The 22906-nt window shown below is 35.4% G+C and overlaps 3 protein-coding genes across 4 annotated transcripts in view; 1 reads left to right on the top strand and 2 right to left on the bottom strand.

Moving 5' to 3' along the window:
- Nucleotides 1–453: 453 nt before the first annotated feature.
- LOC136257306 (uncharacterized) overlaps nucleotides 454–22906 on the bottom strand; it is a 44166-nt gene continuing 21713 nt past the window's right edge. The window contains exon 4 of the mRNA XM_066050423.1: nucleotides 454–615. Within this exon, the coding sequence (XP_065906495.1) occupies nucleotides 460–615 (156 nt within the window). The 3' untranslated portion in view covers nucleotides 454–459. The remainder of the gene's footprint in view (nucleotides 616–22906) is intronic.
- LOC136258749 (uncharacterized) lies at nucleotides 3642–15810 on the top strand. 2 transcript variants are annotated; one of them, XM_066052104.1, is made up of 5 exons: nucleotides 3642–4037; nucleotides 7846–7926; nucleotides 8672–8863; nucleotides 12242–12307; nucleotides 15663–15810. In XM_066052104.1, the coding sequence occupies exons 2-5, from the start codon at nucleotides 7849–7851 to the stop codon at nucleotides 15792–15794; spliced, it is 468 nt and encodes a 155-aa protein (XP_065908176.1). In that variant the 5' UTR covers nucleotides 3642–4037; nucleotides 7846–7848; the 3' UTR covers nucleotides 15795–15810. The 2 variants fall into 2 exon arrangements, with proteins under 2 accessions (XP_065908176.1, XP_065908177.1); XM_066052105.1 differs by lacking the exon at nucleotides 3642–4037 and having other exon boundaries at nucleotides 7643–7926.
- On the bottom strand, nucleotides 16075–17200 carry LOC136258354 (uncharacterized). Its single transcript, XM_066051670.1, has 3 exons — nucleotides 16898–17200; nucleotides 16479–16721; nucleotides 16075–16365 (listed from the first exon to the last, which is right to left on the bottom strand). The coding sequence occupies exons 1-3, from the start codon at nucleotides 17198–17200 to the stop codon at nucleotides 16075–16077; spliced, it is 837 nt and encodes a 278-aa protein (XP_065907742.1).

Below are 22906 nucleotides of genomic sequence, written 5' to 3'. Positions count from 1 at the left end.
ATGAAAAAGACTTTTTGAACCCAACCAAATCATTACTTGCTAAAGTATCAGCCAAAAATGCCAACAGAGCTCTTTTGTATAGCTTTGTGATGCCATCAACATTTATTTCTACGCCTGTTGTAGAGAGAATATTAAGATCATGAATGAATGGCTTCAGAATAGCATGAATTCCATACTTTTCTATCACTGGAATGGTGGATAATAGCCAATTGTGTAAGTTTCAACTTTGATCTGTATTTAGGGTACACATTTCCAAGTGTATATGTAACCACATCCACTTTGTGCTTTTTCACATGTGCACCTAATGGGTTGCACAATTCTATTTCATCATAGTGTGCAACTATTTGTAAAGCACACGTATCCACAGAAAACAAAGTATGTGATTTAAATCGAGCACCATCACAAAAATCTTCCAGTAAGCCATCATTGTGAATACGTTCTGCCAGACTGGTAGTTTCTCTATTCATCATTAACAGTTTTATCAGATATGAGAGCTTTAAGTGACAACAATAGAGGAACATATTGGTAGCTATCTTGCATTTCAACTAAGTGTCGCTTAGATCCAGAGAATCGCGGAACATACATAATATCACCAACCAAAATTTCTTGTGGTGCCTACAGTAGCTAAACAATGAGATTATTATTATAATAGTGTCACAAAGTGAAACCCAGTGTAATGAGCAATAAGGTTACCTGCTTATATAATGGCCACTTAGAAGCATGTATGTACACATGTGTCATTTGATTACAAGTCCCACTAGCTTTACTATTGGTTCTATAATATATACCTGAGAAAACATGTAAATTATCATGCATGAACACAGAGCAGTGTATTTATTTAACATGAACACAGAACACAGAGCAGTGTATCAAGACACACGGTAGTGTGTCGTGCAGCCCAAGAAGCCGGCGTGCCACCCGTGAGTATATTAACAGGAAGAAAGAAAACGCAATTGTCACACCTATGTAGCTCTGTGATCCCTTATCCGATTGGAACCAAATTTGCTAGAGAGGTGCCGGCCAGCAAGGGGAGTCTACATACCAAATTTGAAGAAAATCGCTCCAGCCATTTCCGAGATAGCATACGAGCGAACAAAATTTCGTTTTAATTTCTTCGTTTTTTTCTTCTTCATTTCGCAAAATCCGCCATAAAACACGAATGCGTGCTCGGAGCGGACTGAAATTTGGCACACTTAAAGGGCTCATTAATGCGGATCTCTGTACCAACGTAGGTAGGAATCAGATGAACATTCACGGAGGTATGACCGATTATTTGCGCGTAAAATAAGGTCGAAGGTCTGTCACGCCTACAGGGTAAACTCCTTTGAGGAATCAGTTGAAAATTGCTAAGTGGATGGAGCAACCATCGTAGGAGTGCCTTTTTGTGGTTTGAAAGGAATCGGGACAAAGACCACGGAGATATGACACAAAACCCAACCTGTGTCAAAATTACGCGATCGATTTTTATGAATAAAAAAACGATTAGTTTTCGTGTCTATCAGGCAAACCGCTTGGAGCAATGAGCTGAAAATCAGTCTGTAGCTGGAATAATCATCATCGAAAGTCCTTGCAGTAGTACAGAAGAATCGGATTACAAACCACTGAGTTATGATTCGAAAGGCAACTACGTGTAGCAAATGCGAGATCGAGATACTCTAATAGAACAGTCACCCTAATAAAGCATTCAGCTGCATTTATAATTCACTCAATTATATTATATAGCAAGTTATTCTGTAGGGAATTCAGCTACAAACAAGTCACCCTGTAGTCAGATCAGCCAGAAGAAGGTACCTAATAGAGAGTTCAGCTACAAAGAAACCATCATGTAGAGAGTTCAGCTCAAACAAATTGCCCTGTAGAGAGATCAACTAGAAGAAGTTACCTAGTAGAGAGTTCAATTACAAAGAAACAATCATACAAAGAGTTCAGCTGCAAACAAATCACCCAGTAGAAAGTTCCGCTATGAACAGATTACACTGTAGAGAGTTCAGTTAGAAACAAGTCATCTTGTAGAGAGATCAGCTAGAAGAAGTCACCTTGTAGAGAGTTCAGCTAAAAAGAAACCACCATGTAAGAGAGTTCAGCTGCAAACAAATCACCTGTAGAGAGTTTAGCTAGGAACAAGTCACCCTGTACAGAGATCAGCTAGAAACAAGTCACCCTGTAGAGAATTCAGCTACAAACAAATGACCCTGTAGAAAGATCAGCTAGAAGAAGTCACCTTGTAGAGAGTTCAGCTACAAAGAAACCATCATGTAGAGAGTTCAGCTGCAAACAAATCACCCTGTAGAGAACTCAGCTATAAACAAACATGCCCTGTAAAAAGATCAGCTAGAAGTTACCTTGTAGAGAGTTCAGCTACAAAGAAACCACCATGTAGAGAGCTACGCTGCAAACAAATCACCCGGTAGAAAGTTCAGCTATGAACAGATCACCCTGTTGAGAGTTCAGTTAGAAACAAGTCATCCTGTAGAGAGATCAGCTAAAAGTATCACCTTGTAGAAAGTTCATCTACAAACAAATCACTTGTAGAGAGTTCAGCTACAAACAAATCACCCTGTAGAGAGTTCAGCTACAAAGAAATCATCATGTAGAGAGTTCAGCTGCAAACAAATCATCCTATAGAGAGTTCAGCTATGAAAAGATCACCCTGTAGAGAGTTCAGCTAGAAGAAGTCACCTTTCAGAGAGTTCAGCTACAAAGCAACCACCATGTAGAGAGTTCAGCTGCAAACACATCACCCTGTAGAGAATTCAGGTACAAACAAATCGCCCTGTAGAGAGACCAGCTAGAAACAAATCACCCTGTAGACAGATCAGCTAGAAGAAGTTATCTTGTAGAGAGTTCAGCTGCAAACAAATCAGTCTGTGGAGAATTCAACTACAAACAGATAACCCTGTAGAGAGTTCAGCTAGAGTCAAGTCACCCGTTAGAGAGAATCCTGTAAAGAGTTCATCTACGTACAAGCAGATCGCCCTGTAGAGTGTTCAGCTACATTTCAAGTCACCCAGTAGAGAGATCAGCTGCAAATTATCCTGTGGGGATTAATTGACATGTAATAAATACATGCTCTCTTTTTATATTATGAACTCTTGATATATGCATTATATATATGATTTGTACATTTAGTGATAAAATCCGAATGAGTTAAAGTATTTATAAAATCTGCTTCTGAATCATCTTTTTCTTTTTCCTGTGGTAAAAGAAAAATATATAGGTTGAAAAGCCCCAAAGCTGGCCATAGGCCGGCTTTGGGGTATACAAATACAAAAAGAAATGAAATCTAATCAAAAACAGCCAAGCTGTAAAAAAGGGAGTGCGGCCCTTGAAAAGGCTATGGTGAAAAAAGATGTGAAATCCAAGGTGGCGGCCAAGAAATGGTTGTGATGGTAGGTTAATGGTAAAAATTTTAATAACGACAATTCAGGTGAATTTTGTGCCAATTGACCAAGCGGCACCAAATTCACCTGAATTGTTGTTATTAAAATTTTTACCATTAACCTACCATCACAGACATTTCTTGGCCGCCACCTTGGATTTCACATCTTTTTTCACCATAGCCTTTTCAAGGGCCGCACTCCTTTTTTTACAGCTTGGCTGTTTTTGATTAGATTATATATAACAAATGTTTTCCTGGAATAGCTATTCAAGTCAGTATATATAAATTTGGTGTGTGGCATCGCGGTTAACTGCTGAGTAGCCATAAAGACCAACGTCCAGACGATACACCTTATAACCTTCCTGTTTCTTCTTTTTTACCTCAGGACAAACAGAATAATGTTGGCTTCCCTTGCAGTACTGCTGGTGTTGATGAAGGTCAGTGCACCAGCTCCAACGAATAATGGACCTCCTCCTACTCCATATTATGGCAGTACTATGGACCCCACTGTGGCCAGTTTGGCTGAAGGCTGTGACATCTCTACTGATTCTGTAGCTGCAGTGTCTACCAGTCAGTATGATGCATTGACATCTAGTGTGCGGAATCTGTACAACCTCTCCCAATGGTTACATGAAATAGTTTAAATTATTATAATAAGGTATGCTTTCAAGTCTATATAGATGAGATGAGACAGTCGAGCCGAACTTATAATGCCATGTTATGTTGATTTCTGTTATGCTACATAAGCTGGTATGTAGCAATCAAATTTATTATGATAATAGTTAACTCATGAAAGATAGAATACTTTGTTCAAAGCATTGTGGGTTCATCATCTTTTGAGAAATTAACCCCATGTACAAAAAAAATGATACTATGTGGTCTATTTGTTGTTCATAGATTTATATAGGCAAATTGAATTAGTTTAAACAAAATTGACCATTTTAATATTTTAAAATGCTGTGCAGCTGTGCATGTATACAACTTTTCTTTGAAAGTGTCCAGACCATAGGTATGATGATGCCTATAATAGAATTTTCTGTCAATTATTTCTTGACATCAGCCCCATCACATGCAGGACATCTTATCCAGGTGGCATGGTTGGCACCTGCTATGCTATATATGTTCAAAAATGGATAGGGACAGTGGCTTATATAAGGTTGCAGCTCACTGTGACACAGTCATGGTCCATGCCTATACTTCTAGCTGGAACAGCTCTGCAAACCAACTACACGCCATATGTAACTCAAGACAAATTTTAGTGTGATAAATCGTTAGCCTGATATGTAGCTGATGTTATCTCAACTTTGGCTTTTGTAACTATGTGGTCATTTGTTTCCTAAAATGAAACCTGTATGATACATTTGGCCATCTTTGCATGTCAGTATCCAGCAATCTTATATCTATGTAGCAGATATTAGCTATAACATCTTTTCTTGAATTACAAGTCACCAAGTTGGTGCTTTCAGAAAGGTCATGTGACTGATTTTCACATGCTGCATGTGGACAAAATTATGAAGTGACAAAATTTTATTCTTTTACGATTAGTTTTGGGATCTTTAAATAGGTATTTGTGCTATTCATAGCCTTAAAGTATTTGCAAATAATAATTACTTACTTTCAATGAGCTGATTAGATGTGCTATTAAAAACCACACTATGGTACTGCTCAAATGCAACATTGTCTCATGAGTGTGGAAACGATTAAAAACTCACTAATTAAAGGTGTGGCACCCATTTCGCTTGTGAGTACTCATCCAAATGAAACAAGATGAATACTCATGAGTGAAGCAGGTGCAATGCCCTTGAATTGGCAAGTTTTTAATCACTCATACTCTCACGAGATGATGTTGCATTTGAGCAGTACCATATATGATGTATATAGTTACATGTTTTGGTTCCAAACATGGCTAGCACTTATCGGTAACTGTTGCTCAATTTATATAATGTTGTACTGGAGCTACTACTGAAATTTGTACCAGTCTTGTTTTTTTAAGAAGTTGAGAATTCCATGTCCCAGCTGTGCAGTTCTTGTCTATTCAATTCACCACCTGAACTTACATTTGATATAGTTTTCCTGTTCATATCTTTCACCCTTTAGTGGGTCCCTAGTGAGATGGTGATAAATGCATTGTTGGTTTCATAACTTCATTCACTGATCATCTAATTTGTGTTATAAATTATGTTAATGTGTGGGCTGCTATATAGCAACTCTTATATTCCCACCAATACTTTTTGCCATACCATTTTTGAGATGTTTATTTTTAGATGAGTGGAAATGGCTTCATTGACAACATACATCATACAGTAAGGTAGTTCTGTATGTCTGATTCCTTCGGACAAATGTACAGTAACTCAATAACAGCTAAGGCTATGGGCTTGATTTTAACTGTTACTAGACGTGTCATTCCATTTCTTCTTGTTAGCAGCACATGGTGTTGATTTGTGATAGTGCACATGATGGCTTCCCTATGTTTGTAATGTAAAAAATTGTTTGCATCTTCTGTACTGACTGGATTGATTACAGAGGTGCTTATTGTAATGTTTTGCTTGTAACACTGTGTAATGGGCTGAACATAGAAGCATAATGGACATTTCATTTTTCAGTAATTGATATATCTGGCCATGGGGCGTATGTTCAAATGAAAACATTAGGTGTCATTCTTTCTTTTGATGCAGTATGTGCTAGTTCACCCATCAGAATAATGTTACAAAAAAGGCAAGCAAACAAGTGTTGGAGATTTTAAGGGATCGTAGCCATAAAACATATAGTGAAACAAGCGAGGTCTTCAGGTATATACTAGTGGACATTTAATCCCTAATTCAGATATGGGTATAGACTGAATTAGGGATTAAATGTATTGTATTTTTGAAGTAGCTGCTAAACGTTTTGTGATAATAGCTGCAAGTATACACAAGAGATGCAAGGTTATAAAGTAAATAGTGTAATTGTATGGTTAAAAGGAATTTGCAATATTTGGGAAACCAGCAGTTAAAATATGTTATAGTGCAAAGGAATACCAGGATATTGAAAGAAAGGAAGTTTATTCTGCAGGATTACAGTTGAAATCTGTAATGTAGTCATAGCATCTGTAGTTGAATTTGACTAATTCCTTGTTTCGGTTTATCTTTTAAATTTACCTTTATTTGTTTTGCTAAGTTTTCTTATACTGTGCTGTAGTGTATATGCATCTTTAGGGAATCCTCAACTTAAGTTTTTTCATAACTTCTTTAAAAAGAGTTATTGTGGATTGTCTCTCCATCATGAAATTTGTGTCCAAACCTGACCCAGTGAGTAAAGAGTAGCTATTTTATCATGTAAACAGCCACATATTCATGGCTCTTTTCATTGTTTTATATTCAAATATTAATTCTGAGAATTATTATGAAGCTTTGAGGGTGGTGTTTAAAACTGGCTTGTGTATATGCTTCATTTTCTAGTAAGCTATTCAAGTATAAACCACCATTAATGGTTTTATTTCATATTCACCATTGTATTGCCATAATGTAATCAGTGGTAGTTGTATACATTTTCTTGCAGAGACAGCTATACATGCAATTCAAAAATGTAATACTATAGTGTAATACAAGTTCCACCAATTCTGTTTGTTGTGTTAAACCTTGAAGTATACAACATAAATAACTTCTCAGTACAGTTTTATTTGTAATGATGTTATATTTTAAATACATACTATGAGTCCATTTATAGCTACATCCATAAGTATGGTACATGTTGTTCACACACACTGCATGTGTACAAATATTCATGTAACCATCACATGCAAAGTGCACTAAATACCACTAGTCAAGTGATAGCCTTTATTACCTCACTTTTGATAACCATTAGGTTGTGTAAGCTAACAGCAAACACATGGCAAGCATGCACGATTAAAAGAAGTAGTACTGAAGTATCAATGTACAAGCTGAATACCAAATACTTTATTAAAAGTATTTATTCCTGCCATACTTCCATCATTTTAAATCTTTGTCTGCAGCAAAAAGTTATAAGTTCTGGATTTGTGTACTCACTTGATACTAGCAAGCGAAGCTATGCACACATTTATTAATATGCAAAATGGGCCAAATTGAATAATAAGCTGTTGTTGAAATGAACAGCTGGACATCACTATGCAACATACTGGGTTAGGGTTGTGACAACTAACCCTGAAGTGTTTCTTCACATGTATAGCAAGCATATATATATATATATATCTTTCTATGTACTCTTACTGTACATATATATATAAACTCAGTGTAAAATAGCCACTTGAATGGTGTCACTTTAAATTGTTATGCACACAGTCTAATAACTATTTGGTTGATTGTAATACATATGGTTTTGTTAGATCACGATAATCCCTGTTGGCAGCAGTACAATATGATATTGATATTGAAAGTGTTTTGTATCTTAATGTATAGTATATGGAAGCCACTAGTTGGTACGATGCAACATTGGGTTTTTTGTATTAGGAAATGAATCTACCAAATATTTGTAATCAAGTTGTTTCTGGCTTGCTACCTGACAAGTACTCTATCATATATTCAAATGAGGTAAAGATATTTTGTGTATTTCCTGAAACTTGAGTTAGTTCTGTATAACTAATAGTTGTATGTGGGTATTACATGTCTGTATATATTGTGTATCTCAATGGGAGGGAATCGAAGTATGCATGCAGTTTCTGTAGTTTGTAGCCATAACTTGATTTACACAGATGTCATTGAAATTTAGATACAGCAGCCACTGACTCCGAATGACAGAGATAACTGTTATCAATAATGCACACTTGTAAAATCTAGCAATTTATGATGGACATATGTGTGTGTGTATATCACTACTCATTAAAAGCATTGAATTGAAAGTGTTGTAGCTAGCTGTATATATTGCACTGTTGCTATGAATTCTTATACTGGTAAAAGATCTATGGATTGTAAAAACTGTATGATTGTATGGCCTTCTACGTCACAAAAGATTTTAATTTAAAATGTATATCTATATATTGTGAAACTATGCTAGTGCTCATCTCGTTAATAAGCTCACCTTGTTATAGTGGCCATGCATGTTAAGCCAAACTGAGTTACTGAACTGATGTAGTAAGGACACGATTTTGCATGGTTCATGTATGAAAATAGCCCTGTTGATGAATTCTTAATGCCGAAGAGGAAACTATCATTTAATGCATATAGTTACAGCACAAAGCAAAATTGCACATATTTATAACCAAGTTGGTAAATATAAACAAAGAGATACCAGTCTGTTAGACGTGTAGCTCAATATGTACTATCACTGTACATACAGATAATGACTGATGGAGTTGTGTTACCATCCATTGTACAAGAATACTACCTAATGAAGAAACTGATCACTAGACTGGGTACCATTCTGTTGAATGAGGTTGAACTTGGAGTAGTCCTTGAGCCTAGTTTCACTGATGTGGTGCTACAGATGTATAGACTGTCATATAACATTACAACAACTGTTAAAAGAATTGTGAGTATTCTAACCCTTCGTGTTTCATGTTATTGATGTTGTTATTGATGTTGTTGTCTATTATCCTGTCCTTGATATGTTTATACATTTACCATTATAAGTAGTTATTGAATCCTGTGAAGCTATATATAGCTTATTCCTTTTGTGGAAATTTTCTTACTGTGTTTACATTCCTGTGGATTGAATTCTTCCTTGTAGTTTAATGTAAAGCCACACCAAAATCCTCTGTTGTGATATATTTAGTATTCAAGTGGCTATTTGGACCACACAACATATCATGTGTCGTTTATCAGACAATACTTTGTGTTGTTTTGTGGAATCCCCATTTTCAGTTTGGTGGCTCTAATATAATTGTACTCTGGGGTGAGAATGTAGTGCTGTGGTGTTAACATGTAGGAGGAAGTTTAATGATGGTTTATTATTAGTTTATAAATACCCACTAAATAATTGCTTATTGAGTCCTGTACTACAACAGAAACAGCTTTTTTATTTGAAAATACTTGACTTTATCTCCTGAAAAGGAGTACTGTCAAACTTATGAATCATATACATTCTTTATTAAATGAACGTTATACATTTCTGTTATAAGCCATGTATTAAATTGACAGTGATTAATAATAAGTGCATCTATACTCAGCATGCTTTATAAGATATCAGTCTAAATCTGCAGTGTCTGTACCTACATTTTTACTGTCCTGTATTAATGTAGTAGATACCACTAATGATAACAATATATCATTTTGTTGCATAAACTGTATGCATTTTTGCAGATGCCTCACTTATGTTTCCTCTTTAACATACCTGCCGATAGCATAAATCTTCTAAAAAGAAATAGATTTTGTAGAGCCACAATTTTTCTTTCACAGCAGCAACAGTTCTGTACCACAAAAAGAACCACCAACAAATGTTTACATTGGTTTGAATGTGATATAACAGATCGTACTACGCTTATCCATTTATAGGCATATACGTAGTACAATATTAATCCACCCACCAAGCCTTAAAATTCTTGTACATGTAGCCACACAACAATAATGACTAGTATCCAATGTCATTTAGAGCTAACACCTGTTAATCTGTGATATAACTATGCAGTTACTGTATTCTATAGTTGACTATTGCATTTCTACTATATAAACTTCAGTGTAAAACTAAAATTGTATTGATATCTTGTCTTACAATATGATGGGTAATGATGTAATGGAACGTACATACATATACATGCACGTTAAATAATATGTGTATCTTCTAATTTTCAAACTAGCAGTTGCTAGCACAAGGTCACTGGAGACCATGCACTGATTCCACCACATTGAGTAGATAGGCATAATGTGTTTGGTATTCACTTATGTGCCATGCATCATTGTAACAGGATGACACTTGTGTGTCATGGGACCACAACTACTTAATAGTTGAAATACAACTTGGGCAATGGTGAAACTGAGAGTTTGTAAGAACTTCTTAAACCATGCTAGGACAAAACTTAGTTGATAATTGGTTGCTTATACTATATATCTACCATTCATTTTAGCTATTTTGTACAAATGACAAATGCATGTGTGCTGGCCGGGTTCAGTATTTTTGCCTACATTCATAAAGGTGCTTATGATAAGATCATAATATTGCAGGCATACAGTATATACTTACATATTTGAATATCATGAGGAAATATCAAGGCTTTCAGATTTATGATTTCTCACAGATTAAATTACAAAGTTTTGTGGCTAATTTTCAGTTATCATTCAAACAACTTCTGAAAATAGATACCTTTATCAATGGATCTAAGCAAAAAGAAATTTTTTTTGCTATGAGTGGTAGACTGAAACTATGCAAAGTAGGAATTATCAACCAGTGGTATACTTGTTATTGACCACATATATATTTTCTATATATTGACCTGTTGCTAATATCACTGCACCTGAAAGCTTTGCCCTATCCACCTATAGTATGCTAACAATGTACACGCTCACCAATTTCAGATCAATCACCAATGTTGGGCAAGTTACTTTGTAAAATTAACTAGTTACATATTACATATTACTTGCAACTGAACTATTTAGTTACAGTTACATATTACTCATAAAATAAAGTAACTATAATAATATTACATATTATATTACTTTGTGTCCACAGCCTTAAGCTGTCACATGTGAAACTACCACTTTATCACGTGACATGATTGTATTGTTGGACAATGTGCAAATCTTGGTTTTAAGTAAGAAGCTGGTGAATAAGTTTCATACAGTAGGCTTCGTTACTTCGTTGTGGCTAGGCGTTACTGAGAGGATAACTAACGAGATTAGTAACTTCGTTACTTGTAGTAATAATATTATACTCGTTACAGTAACTATATTACTTAAGTAACGCGTTACATTTGTAAGTAAAGTAACTTGCGTTATATTACCTGTTTTTATAGCGTATTCGTTATATTACTTAATTGCCACAAAAGTAATAATATTACGTAACGCGTTACATAAGTAACGCGTTACTCCCAACACTGTCAATCACATGATTGGAATGCAAAATACAACCGCGATCAGTTAAATTAATAGCACATACAACATCATCTTTATTAATACAAAAATAACAAAACTAAATCTTTAGACTGGTTTTTGCTTTTATGCTTCTCACAAAGACTAAACAGAAGAACCTGGCTGCCTTTGCCAATTTATTACATGGGTGAATAAGGCACATTTGGAGCATCATGTAACAATGAGTCCATGCAGTTTATCAGTTAGACATGTTTCAGGCTCAGTGCAGTTGTATATAAGGATCTACAAAACTTGAGGCTATATGTTTCCAATGAGTACTTGCAACACTGGTATATTGTTAGTCTTGGCCTTTTAAAATTATTTATCACCTCTGCTCAAATCATCTGTGTTAAACACGAACTTGCAACAGGAAACGCTTTTGTAAAATCCTTCTCTGGTAGTTAAAATCCTATAAAAGCGGGCAGAAACCATCAAAATAGTTCAACAAACAAGTACAAGTTTACAGAGGATTTTTTTACAGGAAATTGCTAGGTCGATGATACATACCAGTTGATAATCGGTCATTTAGCTATATACATAGTAAGTGTTTTCCTCATTTCTCTATACTGTGAATGTATCAAGATACGTACTTCTCAGAGATATAGGTTTACAATGGAAATATGTATATAACAGATTATGTTTCGCAGAGGAAATTGTACCATCCAGTCACAAATCACACCAACTGACAGATGTCTGAAGCTACCTTGTGATCATTAATTGGCTTCTGTTTTTACCTGTGTATATTTCCATAGCTACATTGTTATTACTGTCAATCACTTTAGATTTCCACATGTGCATGTAGTTATTTTTGTTGTTATTAATAACACGTTGTATTAATCCTTTGTAGATTATCAGAGAAGGACTTGGTTGTATTAAAGATGAGAACCCAGCTGAAAAACCAATCAAGGAAGTGGTAAGTACCTATCACCATCCCCTTAGCTAGTTTTGTAAAGAATCATTAGCACATCAAACAATTCTGATGACAATAATCCTATTCTTTATCTCTAAATATGGTAAAATTTAGTCGTAAAGAATCTTCCTAAATCCACACATATCCTTTTTTGGACAATGGTGGTGTGTCAGCAGGTTTGATACATGTATGTTACCGTAGCATGTCCAAATATGGCTATATTTATGCAGCAAGCTACAATATTGCAAATTAGCTAAAAGTTGTGACAAGGGGGTGTATAAACCTCATCATTGTAGTTGGTTGTGACTAAAAATGGATAGAGAGATAGTTCAGGAAAAACCTTATCTGTCAACAACCTATATTGTCTAGCTTCACAAGAACAAATTTGTCTCATGATAACAGTTCAATTTCTTTCTACTGTCCATATATCAATATTTATAATTATTATTATCCTTCACATTTGGTAGCACAGAAACTGTATTGAAAATGGCTAATATTTCAAATTACAACAATTTCTGTTAATTATGATAGTATCCTATTGGTACTACTATTTCATACAAAATAATGACGTCCATGTTGTGGTTGCAATATTGTAGCAATCATAGTTACAGCTGCACATGAATCCACAAGGGTGTACCTATATTATAATGCTTCCTGTAGGTAATATAATTTAGGTTAAGCACTTTTATTATATGAATCACTTGTGGTTATGTATAGGCAGTAGCAACCTGTATAATATAGTGTGGATTTTTTTCATTCCAATATGTGTACAGTGCAAGCTTGTCTACTTCTTTGAATTCATCATTAAATTGTGTAAAGGTTTCCTATTGCACTCTCTAATAACCAAGCACTCTTAAAACTCACAACACATAATTCCTGCATACAGCATTCAACTTGAAGCATTCTTCTATGAAGAGTCTTGTTAGAAAGATGCTACCAACAATTTTCAGATGTGACTAAAATCACATCATAATCAGATTGAATTATACCAGTCCTACTATATTTTATCCCTAAATATTAACTGACATACCATCCTCATGCAGGGTTGAAACTGGGCTGGGTCATCTGACTATCATTTAGGTCCCATTTGTCAAGTAGCCGGATCCATTTAATAGAATATCTAAGTCTGACCTGACATGTGACAATAATTTTGCAAGCTATACTAGTGGAAATGCAACTCAAAAACTTACAATGGTGCTACGTTCGCGTATCAGGATCGTATGTTGCTGTCTGTAGGCATACATGAGCCACATCCACTCACTGATTGTGTAGTATATGGAGACGATCTTCTCTATTGTGTGGTAACCTCTATGCATAACCTATTTCATAAATACTGGGGTCTTTTGTACAATGTCGTGCTCAATAGTTAATGCCACTGCCAAAATAGATGTACACCTCTGTTTTGATTAAACCGGGTCCCATTCAGATTGCTATTCAGACCAGTGGGTCAGCTGGGTCAGCAGTAGTGACACACTTTCAACAGTATAATGGGCCAGCGGGTGTTTTTTCCACTTAACTTTTCGCCATCCATGTTTAAGTTTTTGGCAGCCTTTTTTGACATGCACCTCAGTATTTCTCATTCTTCCCACTTTGCATTGTTGTTGGGTAGACCGTTTCATTCTTGTAGATAACTGACTCTGATTCCCTGAGCATGCACGGATATAACTACAAGAATTTTAATTAAAGCCTCAAGACACATGGTCACATGCACATACATATTACAATAATAACATTCAGGTCTCTACAATTGTTTACTAGGTTATTTGCTAAGTATAAAATATAATGAATATTCCTAGTAGTTTCATCTACCTTTTGAACAGCTTCCATTGAATTGCTTGTCACTATCTTGTTTTAAAATCACCTTGAAGGTTTTTAATGTGCATCTCAAGTGTTGAACTTACAATGTGCTTTAAAGGTATTAAATGCTCATATCAAATTATAAGTATCTTTATAGCTTCTGCTTTTATTGTTTGTGTGTTTATCACCAAGACATGATTGTGCATAGTAAGTTTCTAAAGTCTATAAAATGTACTGTAAGATGATTTAGCGATTATCTATAGCCAAATCATGGCAGAGGCATAGCTGCAGATGACATAAAATGTTCAAAAGTGAGGCTATAAGGGTTTCAATCTTTGCCATGATAAACCTGGATTAACTGCTGACCAGGGAGACCAACTGACCTGAATAGTAACCTGGATGGGACCCACACCTGGATGGGATCAGGTTTCATTACAACAAGGGCATGCACCAATTGGGCACTATGTCGGCTACAATTAGCCTTGCATATCACAAGGATCAGTGAGTTGCTGTAGCTCTATGTAAGTATACAGGCAGATGACAAATAATTGTTATTGTTTGGCGATTTACGCCATGCACATGATTCAAAACTGCTACCACACTTCAGCTCTAGTAGTGTCAACCTCCAGTTCAGATTGGTGGTTATTGGTACATACGTTCCTCATTATGAAATCTCTAAGCACCACCCCAGACATAAGACCTGGAGGACTAGAATATAATTCACTGCATTCTTCATAAAAAGGTCACATCTTCTTGAGTTTGATTCACACTTGATCCAACCCAGCCGAACATGCTTTACAACCCACATAACTGTATTGACCAGATAATCCGACCCATGTTTGTACATAATGTTTCTACTATCATGGGCTCACACATTGTGATGAGTAAAGTAATAATCATATTTTACATGGTTGTTTCCACTGTATACTTTAACCTGTAGTGATTAGCTACAGATGTTATATATATTTCCTATTTTAGGTTTCAGCAAAACTTAGCATATAAAGCTTCGAATCTATGTAATTCAATATGTATAATAGCTTTAATTTAAAAACATCAGTGAATAGAGCATTTAAAATATCATTGCACAACAAGTGTTCATGCAGATGGCCTTTATTAAGGCTTCTGCATGATGAGCTCATTTTTACATCAAGTTGGTAGCCCATTGAGATTACTGCTAGCAGATCAGCTACATGTTTGTGTACTTTGTTTTTTCATTGCTATATTCGCCAACTAACTTCCAACATAATAATACAATTATAATTTTACTTCATCTGTTTCTATTATACTGAACTAGCTAATCATTTCACTGTTAAACCATCCCAGAAAAAAAAGTTTCAAAGATGCAGCCTTGTACAATTTCAGGATAGTAATCTATAGAGTATAGCACTGTAACTATACACTTCACTTGTAGAGAATCCATTAAACAGTATATAAACTGAACGTAATGAGTAATGTGTTAGCAGGAAAATCCCTATACATGTAGTGTTGGCTCAATTGAATATGATTGTGTTACTGTACCAGACTAGTAAGGTCATTACAAGTTTTTACATGTGTTCTGTAGTTTGATGAGTGTCCAAAACGATTTGTCAATTTGGCATCAACTGGATGGGACTACTACTTATTGGGAACTCATCTCTACGAAGACTTGATGCTACACCAGCTGAACAGAGCCAGTCTTAACATGACAGATTAATGAGCGCTTGTCACGATGTAGCAACTTAGTAGCTGTGTATATATGTTATGATCCATCACTCCATGCATATACTATATACGTCAAATTTACCAGTTGTATACTATTATTCTGTTCACACAATTATATTTTTTACTTTATACCTTAAAAATACAAAATTGTATAATTACAGTAAATGTAAGTGAGTAAAATAGTATAAAATCACACCATAAAAAATCACTGGTCATGTATTCATCTGAAAATTAAAATGTTTTTAAAAACACACTTCTTGGTACAGTAACTATTAGTAGTGGCACCACTTGTTATCAAAAGTAATTTTAGCTTTTATTGAGGAAAAACTGTATGAACAGTGATGGGTGCTGTCATGACATTGTCTTTCTTGTGGTGATTCTTTTAATAACTGTATGAGAATTTTCTGTAGACTGTCAGCATCATTTTTGATTCTCCTGACTACACTGTTGACTGGATAACTTCTGGGTGAGAAGCAGTCCTTGGTTGCATTTATTAGTGATGCAAATTGTTTATCAGCTTGTAAGCAGTCACTTGGTATACAACTACATCCAGTGATGTTCAGCTACACAACACAAAATGTCGGTAAACAATATATAGAACTACAGCAATAATGGAGCTTTAAGCTAAGAGTATAACTAGCTATATACATGCATTTTACATAGAACTAACACTCACCAGATGATAAAGATGAACAATATTGTGTTCAAGTTGGTTCTTAATGAAATGGAGTGAATGATGTATTTCTCTTTGTCCTGTTAGTCTAAGTAGTTTCAACTCCACCAACATCACTTCTGTGATATACCTTCGGTGAAGGATGAGGCCATTGTAGAACTTTTGTAACAGATCTTTTGTGACATTTTGTGACTCTGGATAGTAGGCCAAGTTGACCTTGTAGCTATCATAACATTCTCCAAAAGTCTGTAAAGTAAGTCAACATTCATGATAATGCATAATAATTATTTTAATTATACAAACTTTACTTAGCTATTTAGCTGTAATTATGCAAACTTTGCTTAGCTATTTAGCTAGCTATTCCGGAAACACGTGACGTGCATACATATAGTAACAAATCTCTGCATTGCATTCGCACTTACTTCTTTGTTGTCAGTTAAACTAATCAGGAAGTCTGTTTCCATCGTTAGCTTGCTGATTCCAGCTTCCTTCTTGCTTGGGCTTAGCCACTTGGTTAACACTTTTGTCACATTGCAGCCACAATTGACGGTGCTGTTGTTCCCGCTGCCAATGCCGCTGCTAGAGTTAGTAGCGATATCATTTCCAGCGCCCAGCTCAGAAAAGTTCGTATCGTTTGTTGGTAGCAACGGGGAGGAGCTGGCTCTCATGCTAGCTAAAATGATCATGTATAGAAGAGTGTAGAATGATCCTTGCACTGGCGCCATTGCTGCTAACTAGCTGTTGTTTGGTCAGAGATTGACTTTGTTATGTTTTGATCAGTGAATTGCTTGCTCCTCCATTGCACAGCTAGCTATTTATAGAAGATTTCACCCTGCTGTCTTTACCGTGAGTGAAGTTAGATCATATGGGGAAATCCCCCTGTGCATGCCGTCGTATTGATTTGTGACGTACGATGATTTCGTAAAACTGTTCTTAGGGATTTTCAGCAAAGTAAGTCTATAGCAGTTATACCATAGCTACGTGCATACATTAGACACTGTATGCACAGTGATCTGACACGTCGGTATTAGCTATAGGGCTGCGTAGTGACGAATTGTTACAACGTGCATGCATCGATCGTAGCGTACATACAGGAATGTATATAGCTAGCTATATATCGCTATAGCATTGATGACTTATAGCCACAGGCTACAAAGCCACAATGTTGCAGGTACAGTATGCAGTAGCTAGAGTGAAAATTATAGTTAGCTATAGCTACTGAGCTATATACGTACAGTGTATTAATAAGCTTCATGCATGCATACACTCATACTTGAAGGGCTCAAGGTATGGCTAGCAATAGGATCCTATAATCCAACCATCAAAAATGTCTACAGTTAGCCAGTTTCAAAGCATACAGCTATAACAGTCATTTAGTTAATTGCATGGCTGATTTATTTTATTTATTAAAGCTTTTCAGCACAAGTGCTAAAGGTCTGTAGGACACCTGGTCCTATACAGCCTGTTTAAAGTTGTTACATTAAGTTTGTTTGCATGAAACTATTTCCCTGATTATAAATTGGTTAAAAGATAACATTTTTAGGTGTAATACTGGAAGCTAGCATATAGATACATTTAATAACTTTATAACACATTGTCCCTATAAGTAGCTATAATTGTGAAAAATACATAGTTATGCATGCCTGGATCATTTAGATTTCGGCAATAGTTATTGTAGCTATATCATTATTATTATTATTGTTTACTGTGCAAAACCTCTTACAAAGAGTATGTACAAGCACAAATAATGAATCATAGTTCATTGCCTGGTATTTCACAAGCATTTAATCACTCCAACAAATCGCAAATAAATAAAACCACAAATACATTACAACTGCAATTAACAGTTATATGGCTCCTATAAAGTAGTTGAGAGTACTAAAAGTACCAACGTACATTCTTGATAGCATAGTCACCTATGTACCTGACCACTTGTCTGCACAAACGTGCCCTTTAGCAGTGATGTACATGTTATTCGATATAATGACTAATGTTCAGGATATGACTGAGCACCAGCTTAAGGATGTTCCTGTATACAAAGAAGTTGATGGCTCTATCAGATACTGATTCTGTGTGTGCTGTATTTCTACTCATTTGCCACTCAAAACACACAGCTAAATACTTTCATTTATGTCTTTTTTAATATCAATATTTCCTCACTTCCTCAATTATTGTCCTGTACAAGGTTCCTACAATGTGTTGAATTCCTGATACACTATACTATTGTATGTATATATGTACATGGTACCGTCCCTACAATACGAATGACTATTCTTGGAAAAATAGTGTTACCACTATATATGCTCAACTCACTTAATTGGCCTTCTCTTGAATCATGCTGTACCTACTCTAAACTAGTTATGTTTTACAAGATAAGTATCTGATTGTTATGCCATCTGTATATCAACTCCAATGTTAACGTACACCATGCAGGGGGCTACTTGCAGTGTTTTAGAAGACCACATGCTAAACTTAACGCACACCATTACTCCTTCCTGCCTTCAATGATTAGACCATGCAACAATCTTTCAGAGAACATTGTCAACCAGCCATCTTTGAATGGTTTTAAAGATTTATACTTACTTACTGTAGATTACAAATTTAGTGTTTACTGTATTTCTGTGTGTCATACTCTGTCCTTACTACACAGTAATAATAAATAAATACTATAATTCACAATTACAAGTCTATACAGTCTGTTTAAGGTTTAAGCAACAATTGTAATTTTTGTATGTATTAGCTAAAAAGACATTAAATATCATAAACATTTTCAAAATGTTAAGTTACTGTAGGAATACTACATGTATGCCATATAAGGCATATAACTAGCAGTAAATGGGACAAATTTTTGTGATATAATCATAACTGCACATCCAGACAGCCACACAAGAGGTCACCAGAGATCTAATAAGTGTCATTTTCAAAACAGATAAAAAGGTTTCAATTGATGTGGTTGCATAAGTGCATATCAGCATTAATGCATGACTAGCTATAGGAAAGGGACTGGTAAATACCCTGACAATTTGTTGTCATCCTTCAGATAGGGCTAGCAAGCCATTCAGCGTTCAGCCATAGTTATCTTGTATAATTATACAGTTCGATAGCTTTGCTTTTCACCTCTGTGTAAATTCCGTATACCAATATATTTAAGTGCAATATAATTAATTAAGTATTTAAAAGTATATTTGGTAATGCATCTCTGCATGTGTAACACTGTGGATAAGTCTAAATATCTTTGCTCTAACAAGCATTACAATGCTTCTAAAAATCACCTGCATGATGTAATTAGATGCACTGATATATGTACTCTATGATGCCATTTCATTATGGTGGGGGGAGTTTCATCAAGCGAAAACACTTAAAATTCTGTGTAGACTTATATGTGTAAGCCAGCACTATAAATAAGTGTGGGAGCTATAGCTTCCTCAAGTTTGTTTGCAATGGCAAATATAGCAATGATGTCCACAGTGGGGATATTTCATTTAGTTTTGTACATGGTGATAGCTAAAGTGGTCATGGCTAGTAGCTCACACGATGATGGTTCCTCTTTCTTACTGAATGAAACAAACTCTGGCTCTGGCTCAGGAGAGCAGAGCAGTCTGGGTCAGGAGTTGATCACATTGACTATAATGGCAATTCTACTACCTGTCGCTGCAATGGGACAGATTTGGTTGTCAGTGGGTGCTTTTTAAACAAATGGCTAAGCCCTACCAAGAAAGACTCTGGATTTCACAAATTATCATCAGAAACAGATAATCTAATATCTATAACTGACAATAAGGAGGTTAGTGTATGTTAATGCATGCGGCCATATAAAAGCCATGCTTACATTTCCAATTAGCTTTTTACAAATGGTTGTAGTAGCTATCAATGAATCTATGCAATATTACAGAAAGTGTCTATGCTACTTTACAGACTTTTGGAGGATGTTATGACAGTTACAACCTCAATTTAGCCTACTATCCAGAGACGGAGCAAGTCACGCATGAACTTTTACAACATTTTTACAATGGCTATATCCTTCACCGAAGATTTATTATAGAAGTAATGTTTGTGGAGTTGAAGCCGCTAAGACTAACAGGAAAAAAAGAAATACACCATTCACTTTACGTCATTAAGAATCAGCTTGAACACAACATTGCTCGTATTTATTATGTGGTGGGTTTGTTTCAGTGTGCATTCTTAGCTAAGTATATAATAACTAGCTGGATGTTTCATTAACAGTTAAATGTTTTATGTGTTGTGTAGCTGAATGTCACTGGAAGTGATTGTATACCAAGTGACTGCTTACAAGCTGATGAACAACTTGCATCACTAATCCGATCAACCAAGGACTGCTTCTCACCTAAAAATTATCCAGTCAACAGTGTAGCCAGGAGAATAAAAAATGATGTCGACAGTCTACGAAACGTTATTAAACAATTAGAGAATGATAGATTACTACAAGAAGTACAAAATGATAATAATCCTGACACCCATGAATGCCTCTACAGTTTTTCGTCAATAAAAGCTGAGATTGCATCTGATAATATAACAAGTGGTGCCACTACTAACCATCAAAGAAAATATCAGTTGAAATGAATGTGTATAATTATTTTCATCTATTTGTATAGGCATAGCCAGTGTGTTCTATCAATCATTTATTTACCCTGAACTGTTATATTATACCCAATTTAAAAATCACGTGAATTTACATTTAGTGTAATGTTTGAACATATCTTGTGGGTGTCTGGTGGGATGGTATTTAATTAAGATTTGTTAGCATAATAATAGAATGCAGTATTCCAGATGCTAGTTGTGTGGCTTCTTGTAAGCACTTATTTACCTAAACTGCTCAGTGTTCATTATAGAATACTACCCTGTAGTTAGAACACAGTGCACCTGGGAGAGAGATGATTTGAATACAAGAAAAATACCAGGGATATATAGGCCATTGGCAAAATGTATTATTTCAAATCTAGTCAAATCATAAAAAAACACCATATGAATTTTATACTGACATGATACACCATTGGAATATGAGTAGACTTGCCTGTATCAAAGGAAAAGTGTTGAGGCATATAGTATTTCCCATGCAAGTTCTAATCCGCTTGTTGTACTATAGTTAGACAGCTACATACATGGTTGAACTGAATAGTATTGTGACAAAAGTGCTTCATTCTATGCATATACAGTACATACATGTACATCTCAGGAAATACCTATATAGGTGCACTTTTAATGTTTCAGTATGTATAAGAAAATAGTATGCGCTTTAAGCCACTGAATAAACCTATTCAGTCCATGCAAGCTTCATGTATGTTAAACATTACCTACAGGTACACACTTGGAGGAATTGGTGAGTATTCGTAACATTTGTGAATAAATTGTATTAGATATATAGTACAATTCAAGGAGGTAAAGAATCAAGTTGACATTTAACAATTGTATGTATTAAAAATAAGGCCACAGCACATGTTGCTGTCAGATCTTCAGTGCTTGTCGCTCTAAAGTTCTAATGAAATGATAAATAATAATAATATTGAAATAAGCTGTACATTTAAATATTGTAGAGAACTATTCAAACATAATGATTTGTTAAATTTTGGACTGCTCAATGCAGTGGTATTCAGTACACCCATACCATTTAATTTGATTGAGTTGTTTGAAACAATAACTGAATACCTCACACCATTAGAACATCCAAGCTACTGTGCACAGTTAATTACTATTTATAAATTTTAAAATCTTGAAAACAGCATTCATTTATTTTGCTATTCCAGTATGGATATGTGTATGTGTGTTACTGGACTTCATGTTCATTAAATGTATCTGTGAGGCTTGTTTTGATTGATACAGCCTCACATGGGTACCAGTCTCAGACTCAGTCAGTGTCCTTTGTTGGCAATTTTGTTATTGGTGTGTATGTATATGTGTGTGTGTGTGTGTGTGTGTGTGTGTGTGTGTGTGTGTGTGTGTGTGTGTGTGTGTGTGTGTGTGTGTGTGTGTGTGTGTGTGTGTGTGGGTGTGTGTGCATGCGTGTGTGTGTGTGTGTGTGTGGGTGTGTGTGGGTGGGTGTGTGCTCGTATCTGTGTGCATGTGTAGATGTAAGGTGAGAGGTTAGGTGAAGTAAAACTATGTAGAAGAGAATCTGTTGAATCAGATGTCATATGGAAGGCCTTCTGTAAAGCTTGGCATTTAGGCACTATATGTTCACTATGATTGGCTTAAAAGGTGATTAATTCATATCTTTATATCTTTGAATTAAAATACTCTAATAGAGCAGTCACATTTACCGTTGTGATTGATGTTTAAAAAATAACAATGCACTTTCAACATTGAAATAGGAAAATACTCTCAGTTGGAGTGGCCAAATGTATATGCCTGACTTGATCCTGTTAGTTTACTATGTTAATTACAGTTAGATATCCTGTTAGTTTACTATGTTAATT

Source organism: Dysidea avara, chromosome 6, assembly GCF_963678975.1.
Source record: "Dysidea avara chromosome 6, odDysAvar1.4, whole genome shotgun sequence".
Taxonomy (NCBI): Eukaryota; Metazoa; Porifera; class Demospongiae; order Dictyoceratida; family Dysideidae; genus Dysidea; species Dysidea avara.
Note: the sequence above shows the minus strand (reverse complement) of the source record. Positions and strands in the feature narration are given on the sequence as shown.